We start from the raw sequence: 22,540 nt of genomic DNA on the forward strand, positions 1-22,540 counted from the left end.
GCAATATAAGTTACCTGCTTGTACTGTAGTTTAAATTCTTCACATAGCAATTATATCCCCCTCCCTCATCCCCTCCCGATCCCTCCTCCCTCCTTCATCCCCTCTCCCTCCCTCAGAAAGGGGAGCCCTCCTCCCCTAGCATCTGACCTCAGCCTATCAAGTCTCATCTGTACTACCTGTAACCTCTTCCTCTGTAGCCCAGCAAGGCTGCCCTGCTAGGGGGAAGTGATCAAAGTTTGGTGGCCAAAACCTCCTTATAGAGATGGCTTCAAATGTGGCAAACAAGCTACTGGGCAAAATGTCCTTATTTCTACCACAGACAGAATTCTGCCTAAAAAGGGCAAGCTTGGATGCCGGCAGAATCGACAGCCTAACTCTGTCAAGACAGAGTAAGCAAGTCCTCAACAGTTCCTGCCTCACAAATATGTCTGTCAGATATATTGGGCCAGAAGGCTGAAGATGATGCTCCAACGTTATAGAGAGTTTTGGGTGACTGTTCAGGCAGCAAACTGTCTCTGTCGTCTTCTCATTTGGGAAGCTGCTAACCTGCACTTCCCGTATACTCAGGTAATCAAGTTTATTCCTTCTCAAGTCTCTGATGGGGTTGAAAACCAGATAGTTTAGTTTTACAATGAAGCTTAGTTGTTTAGGGGTTAAGATGTTTTTAGGTCTAGATAGATGTTTTAAGTTGATAATGATGAGATATTATAGATATTGATTTACATTCAGAATTTTAGATGCACTAAGATAGGAAAAATGTTTTCTTCAAGGCTGCCAAATACAAATAGCCAAAACACGAAGAATGTAACATTTATATAATTCCTGATTGTGTCATGGTTCTTCTTGCTGTATGTAGTTTATTGTATATACATGTAATAATGTAAGTGTATATATAAATAAAATATTTAATAAAAATATAAAAATAAAAATAAACAGCAATAGGATTAAAACTATTTTTTAATTACAATACAGCAAATCCAAAAATGAAAATTGCAATACTGTACAGCTCTTGGGCTAAAAAGGGGGAGATATAATTAAAACTATTATAACAAACAATTTTATAACCAAAAAAAAATTATGAGCTGGGTTTGGTGGTGCACACCTTTAATCCCAGCATTCAGGAGGCAGAGGCAGGTGGATCTCTGAGTTTGAGGCCAGTGTGGTCTACAGAGCTAGTCCAGGACAGCTAAGGCTACACAGAGAAACCCTGTCTCAGGAAAAAACACAAAGGAAAAGAAAAATTATGTGTAAATATTACGGAATGTGATTAAAGCCATACTTAAGAGAAAATCCATAATCTCAGATGTTTTTTATCATTACATTAAGAAAAATAAAGTACAATTTGTTGGATATTTATTAATGTTGATACTGTGTACGACCTAAACAAAATGCATATCACTTAATCTTCATAGTACTTATGAGGTGAGTTTGGCTTATTACCCTCTATGATAGGAGGTATGTTCTATATATTCCTCAATTGGGTATATGTTTACAGTGCATTAATAATGTAACCTGTATATCATATGTTTCTTGATTTAATGCTATGACTGTTTATTAATGGTTACTATTCTATACAGGGCACAGTAAGTAACAAAGGGGTAAATACAAGATGTTTTCTACCCTGTATAAATGTACCCATGAACTAGATGAGGGAAAGGATACAGCTCCTGTTAGGCTTGCCACCAATCAGGCTTGCTAAAGTACCACCTAAGCACAGCACTAGGGTTGCCATCAGAAAAGCGATTTCAACTTGGGAAGGGCATATAGATGTCTATTGGGGTGCTTGTTGCCTCTGCTTAGGGAAGTAGCTCTAAGTCGTTCAAATAATTATTTAATGCAAGAGAATCAGAAAGAGCACATATACATTTCCACTTTATTAAAATAGTATATAAATACAGAGCAGTTGGGCACATCCATTCTAAGGCACTGTTCTGGTTTGAATGCAATTCCACAAGAGAGAAAGAGAAGCCATTACATTCTATATTTTCAATCTCTACATTCAGACTCCTCCCATGTTACTGGGGTCTAATTTTAATCCCAGAATTATTAGCAGCAGCATACAGGGACCTGGATGCCAAGAATTAAAGACACATCCTGGCTCTGGCACTTTATATGATTTGGCACTTAATTATAAGCTCTCTTGTATTGTTGTCCACTTGTTTCCCAACTCTTGTTTAACTAGAGATATTATAAACTCTGTTTGAGCCTTACACATGAATTACATTTTGTTACTAGCTTCCATTAAAACTAGAACAAGAAAAGTTAGGCACATAATACATACCCGCCAAATACTTATATATCACTTCCAAGAACTTCAATGTAATGAAAAGATACATTTTTCTTAGTTCTACTTTAAAAGATGACTGTGTGTCTTCATAAAGGCAATATAATTGACCATCCCATGTCTCGTATCTAATAACAAGGACTAAGCTCAATGAGAAATTTCACACACCAACAGCTTTAAGTGATAATGAGACTTTCTCCCTTACTAGGAGACTTGAGTTGTTACTGTGATGACTTGAGAACACTTATATATGTAACAACTCTGTGTATGTATGTGCTTGAGTGTGTGATATTATAAGTAAAATTCAAAAAGGTTAAGAATCACTAGATAATTCATACATTACGTGAATTAGTGATCTTCACCTCCTTCAAATGATGTGTGTAAGTATAATTAAAATTCAGAGGCTGCAAATCACTCAGTAACCCACAAATCATGTGAATTCATGATTTTAACGTCCTTGAAATGATGTGTGTATAATACAAAAGATGTATATCTTCAAACAATTTTCATAAAATCCTTGAAACTGGAAATAACTAGGTTTACAGTGACCGGACTACACTGACAGCTATAGACATCCTGGTTTAAGACAGTGTGTCCTAAGGGATACCTGCAGAATACTACTGCAAGGTATTACTATGTGTATATGACAAAGGTTCTGGGGTCAAATAAGTTTGGAAAGCATTGAGCTACAAGAGGTGCCTTAGCCCCTTTAACTAAACTAGGCCCTTTCCAAGAGTCTGTCATATGCTGCCGAGCATAATGAATCTAAGGAAGGCCAAATAGCTAGAAAACAATTCCCAAAATTATTTGCAGTACATCTTGCAGAACGAAGTATTCTATGACACATACTCAGGGAGACGACACAAGGAATTACACAAGGAATACAAATCCAAAAGCACTGAAATATACATGAGAGAATATCAAAGCAGAGAATCCATGGATCCTGGTTCCTCAGACATCTAAGTAAAGTTAAATTCTACTTGTACAAATTCAACTGCACGTTATTTCTGCTAGACCTAGCACACAGGTCTAAATGTAATTCTCCACTCTATCCCCCGCCACCAGAGCCGGCCAACTAAGCAGACCAGCCAAGTCCATAAAATCCAAACTTAAAATCACAACTTCTCTAAGCATAAAACTATAAGCAGAAACAAGCCTGTTCCTTAGCCAAACGGCATCCTCTTCATCCTCATCCCCCCTCAACACATTTTTTATTATGTGTGACAAAATTCACTGCTTCATTTCTTGCCCACGTAGGGCACATCTATGTAATGGTTGCTTTCACTGTAGCTACCTTTAATAATTAATTATACCGGAGAACAAGTGTGGTAGTACTGTGACAGGCACCATTACTCATCATTACATTGGTCCTACCTAGAAACGACCGCCACCATTTTTATGCTTTGTGCTTATATCTATCATCCCAAAAGCTTCCATTGCAACTAAGCAACAGAAAAAGTCAGAATGTATTAAATTCAGAGAAACTGCAAGAATAGGGGGACGCTCTAGACATCGTATGCGTTGAAAGATGGTTTTTAAAAATAGCACCACTCAAAGCTGTACTTAACACAGTCAGACAAAGGGCTTCTAAGACAAACAGCTAGCGCAGGCCACGATGTTTGTGAGCTAGTGTGAACTGTGTTACAGAAGTCCTCTGAAGTGGGTGACCTGGTGCATAATGAGGCCTGCCCTCTGCCTGAAGCTTTTCGAACAATGACTGCACTTGTATGGCTTCTCCCCTGTATGGATTCTTAAATGAATTACAAGGCTCGGTCTCTGTCTAAAGCTCTTCCCACAATAGCTACATTTAAAAGGTCTCTCCTCTGTGTGTGTTCTCTGGTGCAATGTAAGTGCGGTCAGTCGACTAAAGCTTTTTCCACAATTATGACATCTGTGAGGTTTTTCACCTGTATGCGTTTTCAGATGTCTTTTAAGACTTGATCCATGGCAGAAGCTTTTTCCACACTCAAGACATTTATATGTTTCTTCTTCAGAGTGGGTTCTCTGGTGCCCGATAAGGTGCGAGCGCCGAGTGAACCGCTTTTTACATACGGTACATTCATAGGGTCTTTCTCCTGTGTGAAGTCGTTGATGCCGATAAAGGTCAGAGCTACGCAGGAACCTTTTTCCACATTCAGGACATTTGTGGGGTTCCTCTCCTGAATGAATTCTCTGGTGCCCGGTAAGCTGTGACTTACGAGCGAAACATTTTCCACACTGAGGACATCGGTGAGGTTTTTCTCCGGGACTCTTTTTCTTTGGAGGCTTCGGGTTGAGAGGTTCTTCCAAATGGGAGCTCTCAGGTGTCTCTCCTAGAGTGGGGTTTGGAGGCTCTACAAGCTTTGTTAAATCTGTCTGTAAATCCTCCGGGGCTGACTCCCATTGATTTTCTAGCTGCACATAGTCTTTCTGTAAAATGGGACCATGGAGAGCATTCCCTTCTAAAGTTACAACAAACGGGTACATGTTTTCCATTTTTTTCTGTTTCGAAGTATCGTCTTCATTTTCTATTCCCATCTCGAAGCCTGAGAAGAAATAGAAACTGAAAATGTCACTGTGCTGGGGGTGGGGGTGGGGTGTGTGCGTGAAGGAAAGTCAATAGTGAACGTGGAAATTCCTAAGCACTGTTCCACGTTCTTTACCCTGATAACCACTGATTCTTAATAGAAACGAATCGTTACTTACCCATCTTGGACTCCTCAAGTAGCTGTTTCATTTCTTTGGGATCCTGTAATTCTTTTACCCATTGTTCTTCTCTATGATCCAATGGGAAGTTCATGTCAAGCTTTGGTAACTGATAACCTGGTCATAGGAGCAAAAGGGGACAAGTATGACAATGCGGGTCATCAAGGTTTTTTTTTCTCTAGAATGTAGGCTCTTTAATCACTGTTCCTTCATCTAGAGCCACTTATAAGAGTCTTTCTTTAAAGATAAGAACAAACCAATAACTGAGAAGGCCGTCCTTTTGTATTTTCAGGTGAGTAAATCAATTGTGTGCTTAAAGCAATGCACTAAGTTAGTTCTGTACTTATTTTGTTAATACATTCATTTATGTCAGAGCTAAGATATGGAGTAAATCTTTATAAAATGTTGGTATACTAAAAATACTTAAAGAGCAGTCTAAACATATGTGTCAAAGAAATGGTGTAAACATGCATATCAAAGAAGAATGGTGTAAACATATATGCCAAAGAAGAGTAGTATAAACATATGTATCCAGAAGAGTGGTGTAAACATAGGTGTCAGAGAATAGTTATGTAAACGTATGTGTCCAGAAGAGTGGCGTAAACTTACATATCACAAAGAGTAGTATAAGCATACATGTCAAAGAAGAGCAGTGTAAACATAGGTGTTAGAAAACTGTTTACTGGAATAAGTTCATTTGATACCTTCATAGAAACATTTCCATTTCATTGAACTTAGTTGGCAGCAAAAAAAAAAAAAAAAAAAGCAGTCTGTATGTGTCAGCAGAACTCTAGAAAGGGCATTTAACAATTCTTTATCTATGGATTTTGTTTAATATATGATTCATCTGTTTGCATGTGTGCCTGCACATCAGAAGAGGGCACGAGATCTCATTATAGATAGTTGTGAGCCACCATGTGGCTGCTGGGAATTGAACTCAGGACCTCTAGAAGAGCAGCCAGTATTCTTAACCACTGAGCTATCTCCCCAGCCCTAGAAAGGGCATAAAAAAAAACCCAAATGAACTATCAGGTGTGTTTCTGTCTGACATCCTAAGTACAACCACATAGTTTCTGCTTCCTTTCCCTCCATATCCAGCCTTCAGCTGCATCCTATTTTTCCCACCTCTTCTTCTCCATCTTCACTGCTGGCCACATATACTACTCTACAGTAACACTTGGCCTAGAAATGGTCAACCTGAGATAACAAATGGGCTGATGGTTAGATAGTAGAATTGTTAAAATGGGATACATAAGCAAATACTAATTCAAAGAAAAATTTGTATTTCAGATTAAGATGTGAGAAATGGACAGACATTCCTTGTCTGTTTCAACAACTGCAACAACACAACATGAAATATGGACAGAAATTTTTTTTGTTTGTCTTAACAAAAAAGGCCACATATTTCAACTTTTAAATTGTTTTGCTTTTTTAAAAAAGATTTATTTATTTATTTATTATGTATACAGCGCTCTGTCTGCATGTACACCTGCAGGCCAGAAGAGGGCATCAGATCACATTATCGATGGTTGTGAGCCACCATGTGGTTGCTGGGAATTGAACTCAGGACCTTCGGAAGAGCAGTCAGTGCTCTTAACATTTGAGCCATCTCTCCAGCCCCATTAAATTGTTTTTTTTTTTTTGACAAGGTTTCTCTGTGTAGGTCTGGCTGTCTTGGACTCACTTTGTAGACCAGGCTGGCCTCCAACTCACAGCGATCCGCCTGCCTCTGCCTCCTGAGTGCTGGGCCACCACCATCCAGCTAATTTTAAGACTAAGAAATGAAGGATAGAATTCAAATGGATTTTTGAGCTGGGTGTGATAGTGCATGCTATAATTCTACACTGAACTAGGAGGAGTGCAAATTCCAGGCCAATCTTGGTTACAGAGCGAAACCCTGCCTCAGAAAGAAAAATACACTTCAAAATTTACTATTTGATTTTTGTTTGGGTTTCAAAGCTAAGATGAGGTGAAGGGGTGATGTGGAATAGATCAAATAAAACTGAGAGTCACAGCTCAAAAGAAAGCTGCTGTGAGGAGACAAAGGGCACAAACTAATGCCTGGAAGACGTCAACAAGCTACAATATAAAATACTGATTCAGAGAACACTCCAAGATGGCAGAGGATAGCCAGTCAACAGTTGCCAAGTTTTCCTGGGGTTAGGATTGAAATAGCTAGAGAGGAACTAACTACTCCCTGAGGTAGCACGAATGTTAGTTGTGAAAAGACAGAGATCTGAGAAAATGCAGATCATCCTGGAAAGTAGAGCAGAGGATGAGAAAGAACAACCCTGCACATGGTGATGGTCCAGGAGAGGGTGGGGGCTGGAGCCAAGAAGAGGAGACACTCAGGAAACGCAATCTTCAGCAGTGTGCTAAAGTGGAACACGAATCTGCACAGCATACTGGCACTGGTGGGGGAGTTCTCTACTTCCACCATATAATCATATTGCAGTATTACAAAGCCATCTTAAGGTCTTATCTGAACTGTTTCAGGATTCAGAGATACCTACTTTTTTATTTTTTTATTTTTTGGTCTTCAGAAACCCACAGTAAAATCCACAAACCAATCTAGCAAGTGTTGGACTAAAAGCCAATCATCTGGTTACTAGTAAACACTTAACCAAAACCACTGAAAGCTTTATACTGTGTCCTTTCTCGTTACTCTTAAAATCTAGCACTTGCAGTCTTAGCTAGGGGAACAAGGCAAGAGAAAGACATAAAAGTGAAACAAACAGAAAGTGATGAAGCCAAATCCCCCTTATTTGCAGATGCATTCTTATATCTGAGATCCTAAAGACAGAAGAATCTAAGCTCTGATACAATTTCAGCAAAGTGGCAGGATATAAAATCAACACATAAGATGCAATAGCTTTAAAAAAATACTGAACTTGATAAAGAAACCAGAAATACAATGCCATTACTGTACTATCCAAAAGGCCTAGGCCTAGGGGCTAGAGAGATGGCTTAAGCAGCCCATGGCTGTACTCCACAGCAGGCAGCACACACAGGCTTGCAACTCCAGGTCTGGGAAACATGATGCCTTCTTCTGGCCTCTGCAGGCACTGTACCCCAATGCACACATAATTAAAAATATAACCAAGGAGATAAAATACCTCTAAATGAAAACTACAAAACGCATATGAAAGAAATTGAGGAATATACTAAAAGACTGAGGGACTTCCTTTGTTCACATGTTAGCAGAATTAAAATTGTAAAACTGGCCGGGCGGTGGTGGCACACGCCTTTAATCCCAGCACTCGGGAGGCAGAGGCAGGCAGATTGCTGTAAACTCGAGGCCAGCCTGGTCTACAAAGTTAGTCCAGGACAGCCAAGGCTACACAGAGAAACCTTGTCTCAAAAAACCAATAAATAAATAAATAAATAAATAAATAAATTAATTAATTAATTTAAAACTGGCACTGTTACCCAAAGTGGTCTTCTGACTAAATTTCAAATTACATTCTCTCTCTTTCTTTTTTCTGAGACATGGTTTCTCTGTGTAGCCTTGGATGGCCTGGAATCATTTTGTAGACCAGGCTGGCCTTGAACTCACAGAGATCTGCCTACCTCTGTCTCCCTGAGTGCTGGGATTACAGGCGTGCACCACTGCGCCTGGCTTCAAATTACATTCTTCCCAGAACTAGAAATCAAGCCTAAAGTTCATATAGAAGCACAAAAGCTACAGATAGCTGCAGCAATCCTGACTAAAAAGAACAATGCTGGAGTACCATAATACCTCACAGAGGAGCCCTGTGTCAAAAAAAAAAAAGTCAAAAGACCTTAATGTTAGAGCTGACTCTTTTAAACTACTAAGACAAAACATGATAAATGCTTCCTGGTATAGATAATCCATAAAATCTTTTGGAAAAGACTCCAATAACTTGGGAAATAATAAGAATTGGCCAAGGGGATCCTATCAAGTTAAAAAAAAAAAAAACCCTTGTGAGCAGTAATGGAAACAATTAAGAGTAATGAAATAGCTTAAAGGATGGGTTAAACATTGCTGCTAGTCATCTGAGAGGATTACTATCCAGTGTATATATAAAGAACTAAAAAATAAAAGGAAAAGGAAACAGCAAAAGAATAAGTAACGCAACAAACACATGGATAGGTAAACTGAAGAGATGCTTTTAACAATGTGAAGTGAAAATGACCAGCCAGGTGTGACAGCTAATGACCGTAATTGCCGCACCTGGGAGTCTGAGGCAAGAAGATTGCCATCTGTTAGAAGATAACGTAGGCTCCATAGTGAGCTGAAGGTCAGCCTGGGCCACATTTCACTGCCATTATGTGTGTGTTTTCCGGTTCACATGCATATCATTCACACAGATTGGTTTTTCAAGACAGGGTTTCTCTGTGCAGTCCTGGCCATCTTGGAACTCTCTGTGTAGAGCAGGCTGGCCTCAAACTCAAAGATCCACCCACCTCTGCCTTCCCAGTGCGTACACTACCACCACGCAGCTACACACACACACACACACACACACACACACACACACACACATTTAAGGAAACAACTAGATAATGTACGATGGTACAGCACTTTCCTCCAAAACTGAGCCCTCCATGCTGCCGGGAAGCCTTCTAAGGCAGAAGGTAAACAACTCAAAATAGCTGCAAAGAAGGCTCTCACACAAGCAAAGCTGCAAAGACCCTGAGGCCACACCCGATGCCTGGAAGAAGCAAAAATCAGCTGAACTTCCTGGAAGAGGTTTAGACTCACTGACTCCCTGGGAAAGGGTCACTCTGCTGAGCTGCCCGCAGGCTGTGCAGGGTGCTCCGGGTTCCCAGCTGCGTGAGCCGCCACCCATGCTGGGGTGGGCTTTAGGTGATGCAGCTGTCTTTGAGTCACTTCTGCTCCTGTAAGTAACCCCTCACCTATATTCCTGTAAGCAACCCCAGTAAAACTCACTGGATCACTGAGTTGGACTTTGGTGATATCTAAACTTAAGTTTATCGTGGGTTCCCTAACTGGGGTGAGTAGCTGTGCATGCGCCTGTGCGCCCACACATATGCTTGGAGTGTCTCCCCAGGCAAAGTTTTGTCATACAACAAAGTCATTCCACAGAGCTTTTTAAAATTGTTATTTAATTTTTGTTAAATTAATAGCTGGGTAACTTTAGTGATCTCTACCACCCCCAGCTAAGTTTGATAAAAGCAGTTAATCTGACAGAACTTCTTCAAGGTTGCTCTGGAATGACAGGTATTTCTCTAGGGCAACAGAGAAAAGAAAAAAAAATGATGGCTCAGAACTCTTCAAATATATTGAAAAATACTCATCTACATATCTAGGCAGCTCAATGAATTCCAAGTAAGATAAAAACAGAAGATCCACAACCACAGCATAACAAAGGCGGCAGAGGAGTGGGTTGGATCTGTGACTTTGTTCTAATGTGACTATTGCAGAAGTGATAGTTTGTGACTGGGTTCCGAACAACATCATGGCTCATGTCTTGCTTCCTTGTAGATCGTCTGCTTTGAGGGAAGTCTGCTGCCTGTTGTGAGGACATACGTATAGAGGTCCCCTTAACAAAGAACTGAGGGTTCTGCTAGCTCTCCGACACAGCCAGAAACACTAAACCTTCCGGAATTCCCAACTTGTAGAAATAGTACTTTTTAAAAAGTGGCCCCCTCCCCAGCTTTTCATTTTCTTCTTCAAGCTGGTAAACCTCAGAGGTGATTTATAATTGTGGACTAGGACACAAAACTATTATAGCAGAATGTGACATAAAGGATAAACAATTGGAGTTTAAGAAAGAAGGTACTTCGCTGGGCAGTGGCGGTGCACGCCTTTAATCCCAGAACTCGCAGAGGCAGCTGGAGCTCGCTGAGTTTGGAGCCAGCCTGGTCTACAAAGCAAGTTCCAGGACAGCCAGGGCTACAAAAAGAAGCCCTGTCTTGAAAAACCAAGAGACAGGGGAGGGAGGGAGGGAGAGAGAGAGAGAGGGAGAGAGAGAGAGAGAGAAAGAGAGGGAAGGAGAGACAGAGACAGAGAGAGGTGTGTGTGTGGTTCCTTCAATGATGATTTTATCCGATGTTCACTGAATCACTCTACTAAGCTCTACTTAGCAAAGATCGTGTCACGAAGGCTCTGCTGCTATATGAGGTGTCATCACTACAGCTGGGCATTAGATATTACTTATACTATAGCATTTAATGTATCAGGACATTTTGAAGAAATGTAAGTTCCAATAGCCTTCTTAGCTGGTGAGATGGTTCATCAGGTAAAACTGCTTACCTACAAGCCTGAAGAGGTAGGCGCAACTCTAAGGCCTTAGTGGACCCCTGCACACTCTCTTCTGATCTCTGCACATGCACACACATGAACACATGTGCGCACACACGCACACGCACGCGCACACGCACGCGCACACGCACGCGCGCACACACACACACAAAATAAATACAGACTCAATGTAATTAAATTTAATTAAAAATATCTTCTTGGGCTCAGTGGTTAAGAGCACGCACAGCTGTTGCAGAGGCTTAGCTTCCCAGCACTCCCATGAGGTGCTCACAACCACCTCTAACTCCAGCTGCAGGGGAGCCAATACGCTCTTCGGGTCTCCATGGGACCCTGCCCTCACATGTATATAGCCACGCACAGAAAGCACACAGACACATATTTCTTTAACGAAAAGTATCTTCTGGTACTTTACAGATGGCAGGTGTTTACACTTAACCTTCCAATCTCTTCTCTCCTAGCCTTCAGCACACATGCCATCTGTCACGGGCTTCAAATGAAAGCTCATTAGCTGAGTTAAAAGGTCCAAAGCTTGGGCAACCGAACATGTGAGCTAGGTCTGAAGTACTAATTTTGGACTCCATCTAGAGCTTCTTCTGTACACAGTGCGGCCTTTGCTCAGGCTCCTATCCCCTCTTCATTTGCATTGTCTGCCCAGCAAGCTCATTCCAGTTCCTTTCCCTAGGGGTTTACCCTAACCCCTTCCTCCAGGAGTGCCTCCTCTTAGCTGGTGTGAGGTGACCCTCCTATGTGCTCCCCATTATCCTATGCCCTCTAGAACTGCTTTCTGTCTCACATACGGACTCCGTTAACTGCCCACGAGACTCTGAGCTCCAGGATGGCGGAGGCTGCGTTCGTTTTGTGTGCCCACTAAGCCCTAGTGTCCTTCCTGGCTTTTCACAGGTGCTCATAGTGTTGGCTGAATTCAGAAAGCTGATATTGTAAAAGGGAATTCATTTTGTAGGTTGGGGTTGTTCTCACTGATTTCCGTTTTGTTCTCTGTTGTTGTCTTAGGATTTGTACAGTTGAGTCCAAGGGTGAAAATGTTCAAGCTGTGCCCATGGGACTAAGGGTTCCAGGCACACTTGAGCCCAATCTTTCATGGGGGTGAGGGGAAAACTGGGACAAAGAGGACCAATAATAATATGAGAGAACCTCAAAAAGAAGGGAAACACAGGGCATGCAGGCTATATGGTCCAGCCACCACCTTTCGCTCCTCCTATAACTCCCCCTGCCGTGCCAGAGCCACTGGGCTGCAAACACTGTGTGAGTAGCACTTCCTGGATTCAGCCAATGCAGGAGGTCTCCTCACCACATTCTAGAAACACCACTCTAGTGAGGGATCTTACTAAAGTGACATTTTTCTCACCTCCCTATAAATGACTGGATCCTTTTTAAGGATCTGAAGAGAATATGTTGCAAAGTATTCTACTCGAACGGGGCTTTTTAGACCATAAAAGCAACTGGCTCTTTGGGTCCTCACATCACAGGCTCAATGTGGTAGACAGCTATGTCCTTACCAGAGGATCCGATCTCCCATGAGAGGTTTCCCCAAATAATATGCTTGGTAAAAAGCCCCTTGGACAAGACCATCACTAGAATCAGCTCCCAAGGACATTCTAGCCAATGTGCACTCCCTGTTCTTCCTGGAAAGAGATTTCCTCCTCATGTTCTTCTCAGCCCCTCCCCCATTTCTTTACGTCAGGCATCCACTGCCATTGGTGCATTCAAATTCCGAACTCAATCTGAAAGCCTCAGCAATCGTTAGCTCTCAAGCAGAAACACATACCCAGCTAAAAGAAAACCCTTGCCTTACCAGGGTCCAGAAAGGACTGGCATTCGCCATCAGCACTGAAGTTCAGATCCTGTGGCCCTGCTTGTGGAATCCAGGCCTCTGGCACTGGGGGCTCCTGGACAGGTTCCATTACCTGGAGTGCAGGTGCCTCCAGGTGCAAGTTTGCTGGCATGGGTACTGTTCCAACTGGTGCCAGTTCTTCCAAGAGCATGTCATCCATGTCAATCTGAGAAAGAGGCCAAAACACATCACTCCAAAGTCTAGACTCAACTGGAAGTAAAGCTGGTTTTACCATTTTCTAAGTCACACATTCCTCACCAACAGCACCATGAGCCACACATGTAGCTTTAAAACCCCCAGGGGTTCCAGTAGGCAATGCATTGAAAAAAAAAAACCAACTAACCAACCAACAACAAAAACAGGTGTGCTGGCTGTACTGGGATGTGCTTATTACAAAATGTACAAAGTGCCAGGATTTCAGAAGAAACACACATAATTACTAGTGAGTTATTCCACCTGCTCCTTCCTTCGTGAAAACTCTCCCTGGGGAATATGCATTTCACACTCACAGCTGATGCCAGCTGCACTGGCTACATGCTAAGTGCTCAAGTGCCAGGAGTGGCTTGCAACTCCTGCGATGCGCAGGGGACAGCCAGATCTCCCAAAGTCAAAAAGTTTCTATTTTTATCAAAACCAGGAAGATAAGGAAAACTACTTACTCATGCTGCCCTAGGGATGCGGGTACCTTTGGTGACTTCCTATGCAAGCCATTACTTATGCTGAAATCCACAGCTCCAACAACGCCCCCCCTCCCCGGTCCAAAGTCCTGGGGATTGTGACTGTCAGATGGATGCTCTTGGGAAGACTGGTCTGTGTTCAGCTTGCCCTGTGTTCACCTATGCCTTCCCTGAACAGAAGCTTCAAGAAGAGGTTCTGAACAGAAGCCAACATGCTGGCCAGCCGTGCTACTGGACCTTAATGAGCCATCACTGTTGGGAGATGGTTTGATATATTTTGATGTTAATTATTGTTTATTGGTTTTGTGACTTATTTTTGTTTAATAAAAAGTCATTTTACTTGGACAGGACAAAAGAGATGGGTGGGGCTAGGAGAGAGAGAGGAATTTAAAAAGAAAAGAAAAGACCGCCATGAAGAAAAAGGAGAGAGACCTGTAGAGAGGAAGGCTGCCATGGGTTAGCTGGAGGAAAAGCATGTGGCCAGCATGGATGGAAAATCCAGCCCAAATAAAAAACATAAACAAGTATATGAGATTATAGATGGGAGGTAACTTGAGAAAAGTTATTAAAAACAGATGACATGGGATTAAGACAGGGATCCCATGCTTGAGGCCCTACTGTAGAAAGTAATTTAGAGGATTGATATCTGTCCTGCAAGGCTCTTCCTAGACTCTCCCAAACATGGAAACTCCTTCAGACCTTCATGTAAGTGAAAAGAACCTAGCAAGAACCACCTCCTGCTGATCAGGTAGAAAGCAAACAACTTTTGCATATTTTAGCACTTTTGCACAATCAGAGAACAACCACAGAATCTATCTGCTTTTACTAAAGCTTTTTTTTTTGGTGGTCACTTTGTAAAATCACATCACCAGGGACAACACTGCTCAGAGCACTGGAACCTTGGTCAGAATCCCTGACTGCCCCATGACAGTAATTGAAAGCAGAGGGGCTGGCATGTGATTACTTCATGCTGTCTTCCCATGCAATGAAGAACAGACACACTGTAGAAAATGTGTATTAGTCCACACTAAACTATGCTGCCTTCCTTTTCATTCTTTCTAGACTCTACTTGACTCAATGTCAGCCAGATCATTCAGGAAAGAACCAAATAACATATAGTTTAGAGTGTGTGGGCCACATTTATCTTACCCTCTCCTTCTTCTGCTTTGAAAGGCAATTCATTAACAAAGTGAAAAACAACAGAACCTTAGAGGTCACAGTTAATCACACTGTGCCTGGAACTGGCTAGGAAGCCACAGAGGCAAGCATTGTTAATTGTGATTGAAGTTTCTAGATCAGCTGTGCTTGTCTGCAAATTTAACTTAAAAATAGCAAATGGGCCATTCTCACGTGTGTGTCCTCAGAGCGAGGGCACAGGGTTTGATAGAGTGGAGAACCTCAGACCCATATGCTGACTCCAGCAGAAGAGAACACTGGAAGCACCTGGAGAAGTCTTGAGGCTATGGAATCAGGCAAAACGATGGATACAGACCCAGCAGCCTGGGTACCTCTTTTTGTTCCCCTAAGAACAGAGACCCCGTATTATTTTTTTTTCTCACCTGTGGTTCTGGTATCTCAAGCTCTCTCTGTAAGTCTTCAATGAGTGACACAACTCTTTCTCTATTGTCTGGGCAGTGTTCCCTCACCCAGGTCTCTATTTCTGTGGGCAGAATCGTTAGGAACTGCTCTAGCACAAGCAGTTCCAGGATCTGCTCCTTAGAACGCATCTTTGGCTTCAGCCACTGACAGCAAAGCTCCCAGAGTTTGTTGAAGGCTTCATGAGGCCCAGCGGCTTCTGTGTACTGGAACTGCCTGAAGCGCTGGCGGAAGACTTCACAGTCAGTGTCGTACTCCTGCAGCACACAGCCCTGATTCAAGGAGGCCTGGATTGCGCAACCCAGGGCCACAGCCATCGCCTCTTCTAGAAGCTTACAGTTTTATCTGGAGTCTATGGCTCAGCTTCCAGGATTTCCTCTCTGTAAATAATCTGGGGGAGCCACTTACAGCTGAAGGTAGGAAAACATGAAAAAAGGAGAAAAAGCAATGGTTACAAGATGGCACACTCACCTCCTTGAGCTTACCTAGCTCTGCTTTCTCCCACCAAGACTTAAGTGAGCACTTCACAGTCTTTCTGGTGGTTTGGAGAATCAAGTGAAAGCTGGGAACGTCCTTCCCAGAAGAATATTTATAAGCACAATCAATTGTACATCCATTTCAAATATTTACAAGAGCTCGAGTTCACCCACATAGCCTCCAGATTGTAGAATCTAGAACGTGCTCTCCTATAGGACAATAACACCATATGGTACTTTAAGGTTAACTGAAAAGTCAATTCACTTTCTCAGCCATGCCAGATAAATGTAAGGCGCTCAGTAAATAGCATTACCAAAAGCACTTCTCTAACATCTTACAGTGACAGATAAGAACTCTGCCTTTTCGTAAACCCGCGGCCTGCCCCGCTCCCCTCCCCCCCTCCCCCCCCCCGCCCCCGCCACTGACCTGCGGACATTTAGTCCTATGCCTGATCTAATTCCAAGTCGTGTTTTCGTATATGGAAATTTCAAAAGAAATGTAGGAAAGGTAAATGCAATACTTCTGAAATAACTAAGTGTCAATATGTTTTGGTGCCATCGCGGAGGTCACAGGGTTGGTCACAGGGGCTCAGGACCCGCACATGCATATATATGGGTCCTCTCTCTCTCCCCCTGCATCCGCTAAGGCAGCTCTTATAACTGTCCTATTTAAGATTCTGGACTAGGATTCAAGAGAAAAAAAAAAGAGTCTTGAATCTCTTTCCATTCAGTCAACTGAACTGAAACTGACTTCATGTCACCCATTACCGTGACAGTGACCTGTACTTCTGTGCCAGATGGATGTAGGCATAATTTGCTAAGTAATCCTCACACCCAAATGCCTCTGTCTGCAACAAGTACAACACAGCGATAGTATCAACCTCATTAAAAAAAAAATCCTTCGAGGACCTAATGGCACAGAAAGTGAATAGCAGCGTGCCTGGCACAAGGTAAGGACTCGAGTGAAGTTTATTGCTGGTCAAGGCTCCTTCCTAGGAAGCTTCTGGTTTCCCGAGCCCAGGCATGTAACCGTCGCTGGAGGACATCCAAGGATCTGCAGTCTTTTGGCTGTGGACCCACTAGTTAATCTTCTCCAGCCTCACAGCTGGCTAGCCTTCCCCTGGCTGACCCAAAACCTTCCACCACGTCTACCAGGGAAGTGACCCTCTAGGTTTCCTTTCCCGGGGCGCTACCTAGTGAAAACTTCACAGTGCCTCCCCCCAACCCTCCCCTTAGTGAATCCACACTCACAGGGCCTACCCATAAAGCAACGTTAAGAAAAGAGGGCACTTGGGGGAAACGGCAAGAGTGACATGACCCCCCGAAAGCCTAAAAGCTGGTTTAAAATCCGATGCCAGCATTAGGGTCTTGGTCCCCAAGAGCTTTTGGATGACGATGTCCGACTACCCAGATGGGCACCCCCAGCCCTCAAGGACTCCCAACGAGGCCTGGCCGGGTCGCAGGGAGCGGCGGCGGGGTCCCTGAACCAATAGGGGCCCGCCGCTCCTCCTTGCTCCAGGGGCCTGGCGCCCAGGGCATATATGAAATTTGCCAGTTTGCGTCGCCCCAGCATGTGAAAAGAGCCCCGTTACCCGCGTCCGCGCCCCAGGGACAGCCACGCCCTCTGGCCGCTCCGGGACTCACCGCCTCTGCGCCCACGGCTCTCCCAAGCTCACCGGCAACTGCTCACAGCGCAGGCGCAGAGCCGGCTTAAATACTACATCTCCCAGCAGGCTCTACGCTCCCGCCACTCTATAGCCCACAAGGATGCTGACGTGGGAATGGCTGGGAGTCTCCCAGTCTTCCACCCCCAGTCTTCCACCTAGCTTCAAGCTGCTTTGGAAGGGTTCCTATTTCCGGTCTTATAGCTTCTTGGTCCTAGGGGATTGGGTGGGACTAGCCCGGAGTAATGAGTCAAGTAAGGACTTCTCCACAGCTTTAGAGTAATCTTTGCAGGTGGGGGAATAACTTTGTTTCAAATAGCCTTGACCCACCCAGTGATTTTTTTTTTTTTTAAATCCTGAGGGCAGGTTCTTGGGAAAGCAATGTTAAAATTTCAGATTTTCAGATTTCTGGGCTCCACATGACACCGTGATGCCTTGAACAGCAAAAGAGTTTAGAGCTGAGGAAGTCTCATTTTAATGAGTTTATTTTGTTTTGTTTGTGATGCTGACTCTTATCTGTTTTGACTGTGTGTCACAGTGCCCTTGAATATACTTTTTAGGTTTCGCCCCCCCCTCTGGAAGACTTGGAGCGTCCCCTAGTGGATCCCTCCCCTTCCTCTTTACCTTCAGTGGCCCCAGTGGTCTCTGGAATTTTAGGATTAGCCCTTTGGCGTTATTTCAAGTCTTCCAATCTTTTCCCTGATGCTCCCGCCCCGCCCCTGGAAGCAAACTTTCTAGTTTGTCAGCAGTGGGTTGTGGTGAGACTTGGTCCAAAGGCCACTGGATACAATGATGCTAACTGGGAGACTGTGCTCATTTTTTTTTTTTTTTTGTTCCCAAGCTGAGGCTCCACATCTGTGCGTTCCAGATTTTTTAGCGCTAGGACTTTGTCTCTGCCTGAGAAACTGTATTTAGAGCTGAGTGGGTCCAAGATAGCAGGGAAAAAGCTGCCTGTTCTTGAGCCCCCATGAGGATCTGATGGAAGCGGGACAGACTTGGGAGGAGTGGGGGGTTTTGGCAGGCGCCGAAGACAGCTCCACCCAAGCCAACGTTGTTCTCATCAGCAAAGGGCTGGAGCTCCCGACTCCCAAGTCCTGCAAAGCCACTGTTGCTTTCACTCAGGCAGGCCCCAGTCACCTTTCACAGCAAGAGTAACTGATCTCAACCAGCGTAGTTATTGGAAGCCTGATGATTCTTTTGGATCTGAAAGCCCAACGGAAAAGCTAACAGTAGAACTGTAGTTGTGCATGCAACCACAACCCCAATATCCATCCTAGAGGCTGCTTTCCAGAATTCTGTTTCTGAGAGGCTATGGGTTTTGTTTTTCCTGAGAAACCCTAAGGCATTTCCCAGAGCATTTTCATGGGTGCATTCGGCCAAAGACGTGCATCAAGGAGCAGGCCTTGGGGATGCTGGTGCCAGAGAAATTAGTTCCTGACTGTTCTGTTCTAGGAAATCCACAGCAAGATCCAGGTGCTGTGCTCAAAGAGCTACAAAGAAGCCATTACTCAGCTGGATGGTCGTAGCACACGCCTTTGATCCCAGGACTCGAGAAACAGAGGCACTCGGATCTCTTGAGTTCGAGGCCAGCCTGGTCTACAAAGTGAGTCCAGGACAGCCAGGGCTGTTACACAGAGAGACTCTGTCTCGAAAAACCAAAAACCAAACCAAAACAAAAAAGTTGGGACAGTTCTGTTTGTTGTCTGGGTTCTGCATTCAGGTTGTTGTTGCTTATGATTTTTCTTTTTGTTGCTGTTGTTTTTCTTTTTCTGGGAACTGGTGCTGGGAATTGAACCTAGGACCTCACACATGATAGAGTAAGCACTCTATCATTGAGCTTAGATTCCTAGCCCCTTTCTCTCTTTCCGTTTAAATATTCATTCTTTGGAGACTTCATACCTTTATACAATGCATTTGTATCATACTATCTATCTACCATTTTAAATTAACATATACTAATTATACAACATAAGGCTTTCCTAAAATACACATTGAAGTAGATGGATAGAGGGAACTGTGTAAGAGAGGGGATGGGGAGGAGAGTGGGGATGAGGGTGGAATCAAGTGTGGGGAGAGGGGGGAGAGGGGACAGAGAGAATAGAAATTGGGGAGGCATCTCTGGGATGAGGGAGGCTCTTGAGAGTCTATGGGGGTGACCCAAGCTAGTCCTGCTGTTACTTGATGTGCTGATGTGGGTTGATATCCATGGAGGAGGGGGGTGGCTCCCCGGGAATGGGGGTAGGGGATGGGAGGGTAGAACTCAGAGGAGAGGAGGGAGGGGGCTTCAATCAGGCTGTAAAGTGAATGAATAAATAAGTTAATGAAAAAATGAAAAGATTTCTTTATGACATTGTCATGCTTGTATGCCATGTACTGTGGTCACATTCACCCCCCCCTAATAATCTCCCTTTTATATTCATGTACTTTTTATTTTTCCCTAGATGCCACATATGAGAATAGCTTATTTTATTAAATGATATCATCTCCAGGTCTATCAATTGTCCTGAAAGGACCTTAATTTCATTTTTAAAGTGCTTTTGTTTGCTTTGTTTTTTAGAAGATCCTCTTGCCTTGGCCTCCCACATTGTAGGATTGCAGGTGGGCACCATCGCATCTAGTTGATAACTGCATTCTTCATGGTTGACTAAGCCGTCATTGTTACGTATATATCACCTTTTCTTGACTAAGCCGTCATTGTACGTATATATCACCTTTTCTTTATCCACTCATCCATTGTCCATTCAGATGTTCTGGATTACTCTAAGTACACCTATCTCCAGCTGGCGTGCTTTAGAGCTTAGTCTGGAAGATTTCTCCTTCAGATTCCTCCCCAAATCCCAAGTCCAGTAAATAATGTGGTATTGCTTTTGGTTTCCATAGGAAGGTAGAGTTACTTCAATAAAAAACGTCAGCTGTGCCCTTAGATCAAAAGGTGCTTTCAAAAGTTCCCTGTTGCCTACTCTCTGAGTGATGTAATACAAGCTCCTATTTCCCTATAGGTAAAGCTATAGTGAGGAAATGCTCAAAATCTTCCGGGGTTGTTCGGAGGGGTGGCAGAGTGTATAATTTGATCACCCTGCTGACACAGTTATCCGTGGCTCAAGTTGGGTTGCCAGTCTGCTTTTTCTCTTGCAGAGAAGAATTAATTATGAACTTGAAGACAATTGTTTGCAGCGAGGCTTTGAAGTCATTGTATCCCTGGCACACACATTAGCTTATCTGGTGGTGAGGAATGGGGCTTGACTCTATTGGAAGAAGGGGACGAGGGAAGATAAATGCTGCCATAAGCCTTCTCTCAACACCCTCCACATGCAGTCACATATGTATAGCCCCACATATGGCTGTGGCATTGAAAAGACCTTGTGTTTGAACCACTCCCTTTCTTTTGTTGGGGCCAGAGGGTCATATTCATTCCATTGAGACTTTGCTGACAGTTTCCTGAAAACAGGTCCCTTTTCTGTTGGATCCCATGGTGATGATGAGCGAGCTCATGAAAAAAGAAAAAAAAAAGAAAAAAAGAAAGAAACAAAGAAAAGAAAAAGAAAGAAAGAAAGAAAAAGAAAAAGAAAAACCAAACCAACAACTGTGGGCTGGGAACAGAAATGGGTTTGGAATAGCTGTTACCTCAGGGAGCAGAATGAAAGCGACTGTGTTTGCAGATTGAATTGATGGATATCGAGAAAGACCCTGCAATATAGAGCAGTTGCTATGCTTTTCCATTAGGTCCAGTCAGCATGCCATCAAGCGTAATGGGCTAAGATGTAGCCTAATGGAAGAAAAATGTGACAAAGTGTTTTGTGAACCCCCTAAGGCTCAGGAACCATTGCAGAAGAAGAGATGTACAGGTTGTGATAGGCGGAGGTTGAGAAGTACAGAGGCCAAACAGTCTCTGGACACGGTAGGCCCACTGCGCACCTGAACTCACGACTGCTGTGCTTGCCTGCACAGTACCTGCAGGAGATCAAGCCAGCCGCCCTTCCATGAGGGGGAGCATGTAGCCACACCCCTGAGTATAAGGGCAGCACAAATTGAATTTGGTAGGTTATTATTAAATAAAGAGAGGACATAAAATTGTAGGGGTAAGAGAGGCTTTTTGAGGCATTAGAGAGAGGAATTGGGGGTGAATGTGATCAAAGCCACATTGTATGTATGCATGTATAAAAATGTCAACAAATTAATAAAATATTTTATTTAAACGAATTTTGTGCAGTAATTATGTAGGAAAATTGAAAAGCCTCTGTGGCAGGACAGTGACTATGAGTTGCTACTCTTGCTACCTGAAAGCAAACTGCTACTTGGAGTCTTTGCTAACAACTACTGCCAGGCTATTTTCTAGATCGCTAGTGGCCCACCAAGTTCTAGGGGACAGCTCAACTTGTTAAATCAATGAAACTCCTTCTGCAATTGAGATTGCCACATGATCGCATTGACAATAACCACTGGTGTCTTCCAAAAATCTGCCTGTCTCCTACACAGGCCAAATAGGCAAGCTGAATGGAAAGGGGGTAGATGTCACTACCTCTGCATGCTTAAAATCCTTCGCGAGGGGCCAATCTCTCTAATTCTGTCAGGGATGGAACACTGGTGTTGCTTTCCTCTTTTACTACAAAAGGCAGTTTTAAAGGTTTCCACAGAAGTCAATCAATCCATTGCAATAGTGTTCATTCTACTGTTGTGCTAAAACTTAACAACAGCTCTAATAGTTCTACTTTTTTAAAAAAAAAGATGTATTTATTTATTATGTATACAATGTTTGCCTGCATATGTGCCTGCCTGCCAGAAGAGGGCACCAGGTCTCCTTATAGATGGTTGTGACTACCAAGTGGTTGCTGGGAATTGAACTCAGGACCTTTGGAAGAGCAGTCAGTGCTCTTAAGGTCTGAGCCACCTCTCCAGCCCCAATAGTTCTACTTTTTAGCCTCAGCTTGTAACCTTTTTTTTTTAATAGCATAAAAACTTTATTTTTTTTAATAATAACACATTTTTATTGAAAATTAAAAATAATTCCTATTACATCTCATTTTCTATCCCATCCCATGCATCCTCCCATTCCTCC

The 22,540-nt window shown here is 43.2% G+C and overlaps 1 protein-coding gene across 2 annotated transcripts; it reads right to left on the reverse strand.

Moving 5' to 3' along the window:
• Window positions 1-1,845: 1,845 nt before the first annotated feature.
• Window positions 1,846-17,541, reverse strand: ZNF449 (zinc finger protein 449). Of its 2 annotated transcripts, none has more exons than XM_084790081.1 (5): window positions 17,465-17,541; window positions 15,308-15,754; window positions 13,033-13,237; window positions 4,970-5,086; window positions 1,846-4,809 (listed from the first exon to the last, which is right to left on the reverse strand). In XM_084790081.1, exons 2-5 carry the CDS (start codon window positions 15,659-15,661, stop codon window positions 3,926-3,928), a joined length of 1,560 nt encoding a protein of 519 aa, XP_084646207.1. In that variant the 5' UTR covers window positions 15,662-15,754; window positions 17,465-17,541; the 3' UTR covers window positions 1,846-3,925. The 2 variants fall into 2 exon arrangements, with proteins under 2 accessions (XP_084646207.1, XP_084646208.1); XM_084790082.1 differs by having other exon boundaries at window positions 17,413-17,498.
• Window positions 17,542-22,540: the final 4,999 nt, after the last annotated feature.

The sequence above is a fragment of the Acomys minous genome (genome assembly GCF_964271855.1).
Source record: "Acomys minous genome assembly, chromosome: 7".
Lineage (NCBI taxonomy): Eukaryota > Metazoa > Chordata > Mammalia > Rodentia > Muridae > Acomys > Acomys minous.

Coding starts and splice junctions, on each gene's coding strand:
- ZNF449 (XM_084790081.1), bottom strand. CDS start 15,661: ATGGCTGTGGCCCTGGGTTGCGCAATCCAGGCCTCCTTGAATCAGGGC. Junction 13,238..15,307: donor TTGAGATACCAGAACCACAG/GTGAGAAAAAAA, acceptor CCTCTTTCTCAG/ATTGACATGGATGACATGCT. Junction 5,087..13,032: donor CCAGTCCTTTCTGGACCCTG/GTAAGGCAAGGG, acceptor TCCTATGACCAG/GTTATCAGTTACCAAAGCTT.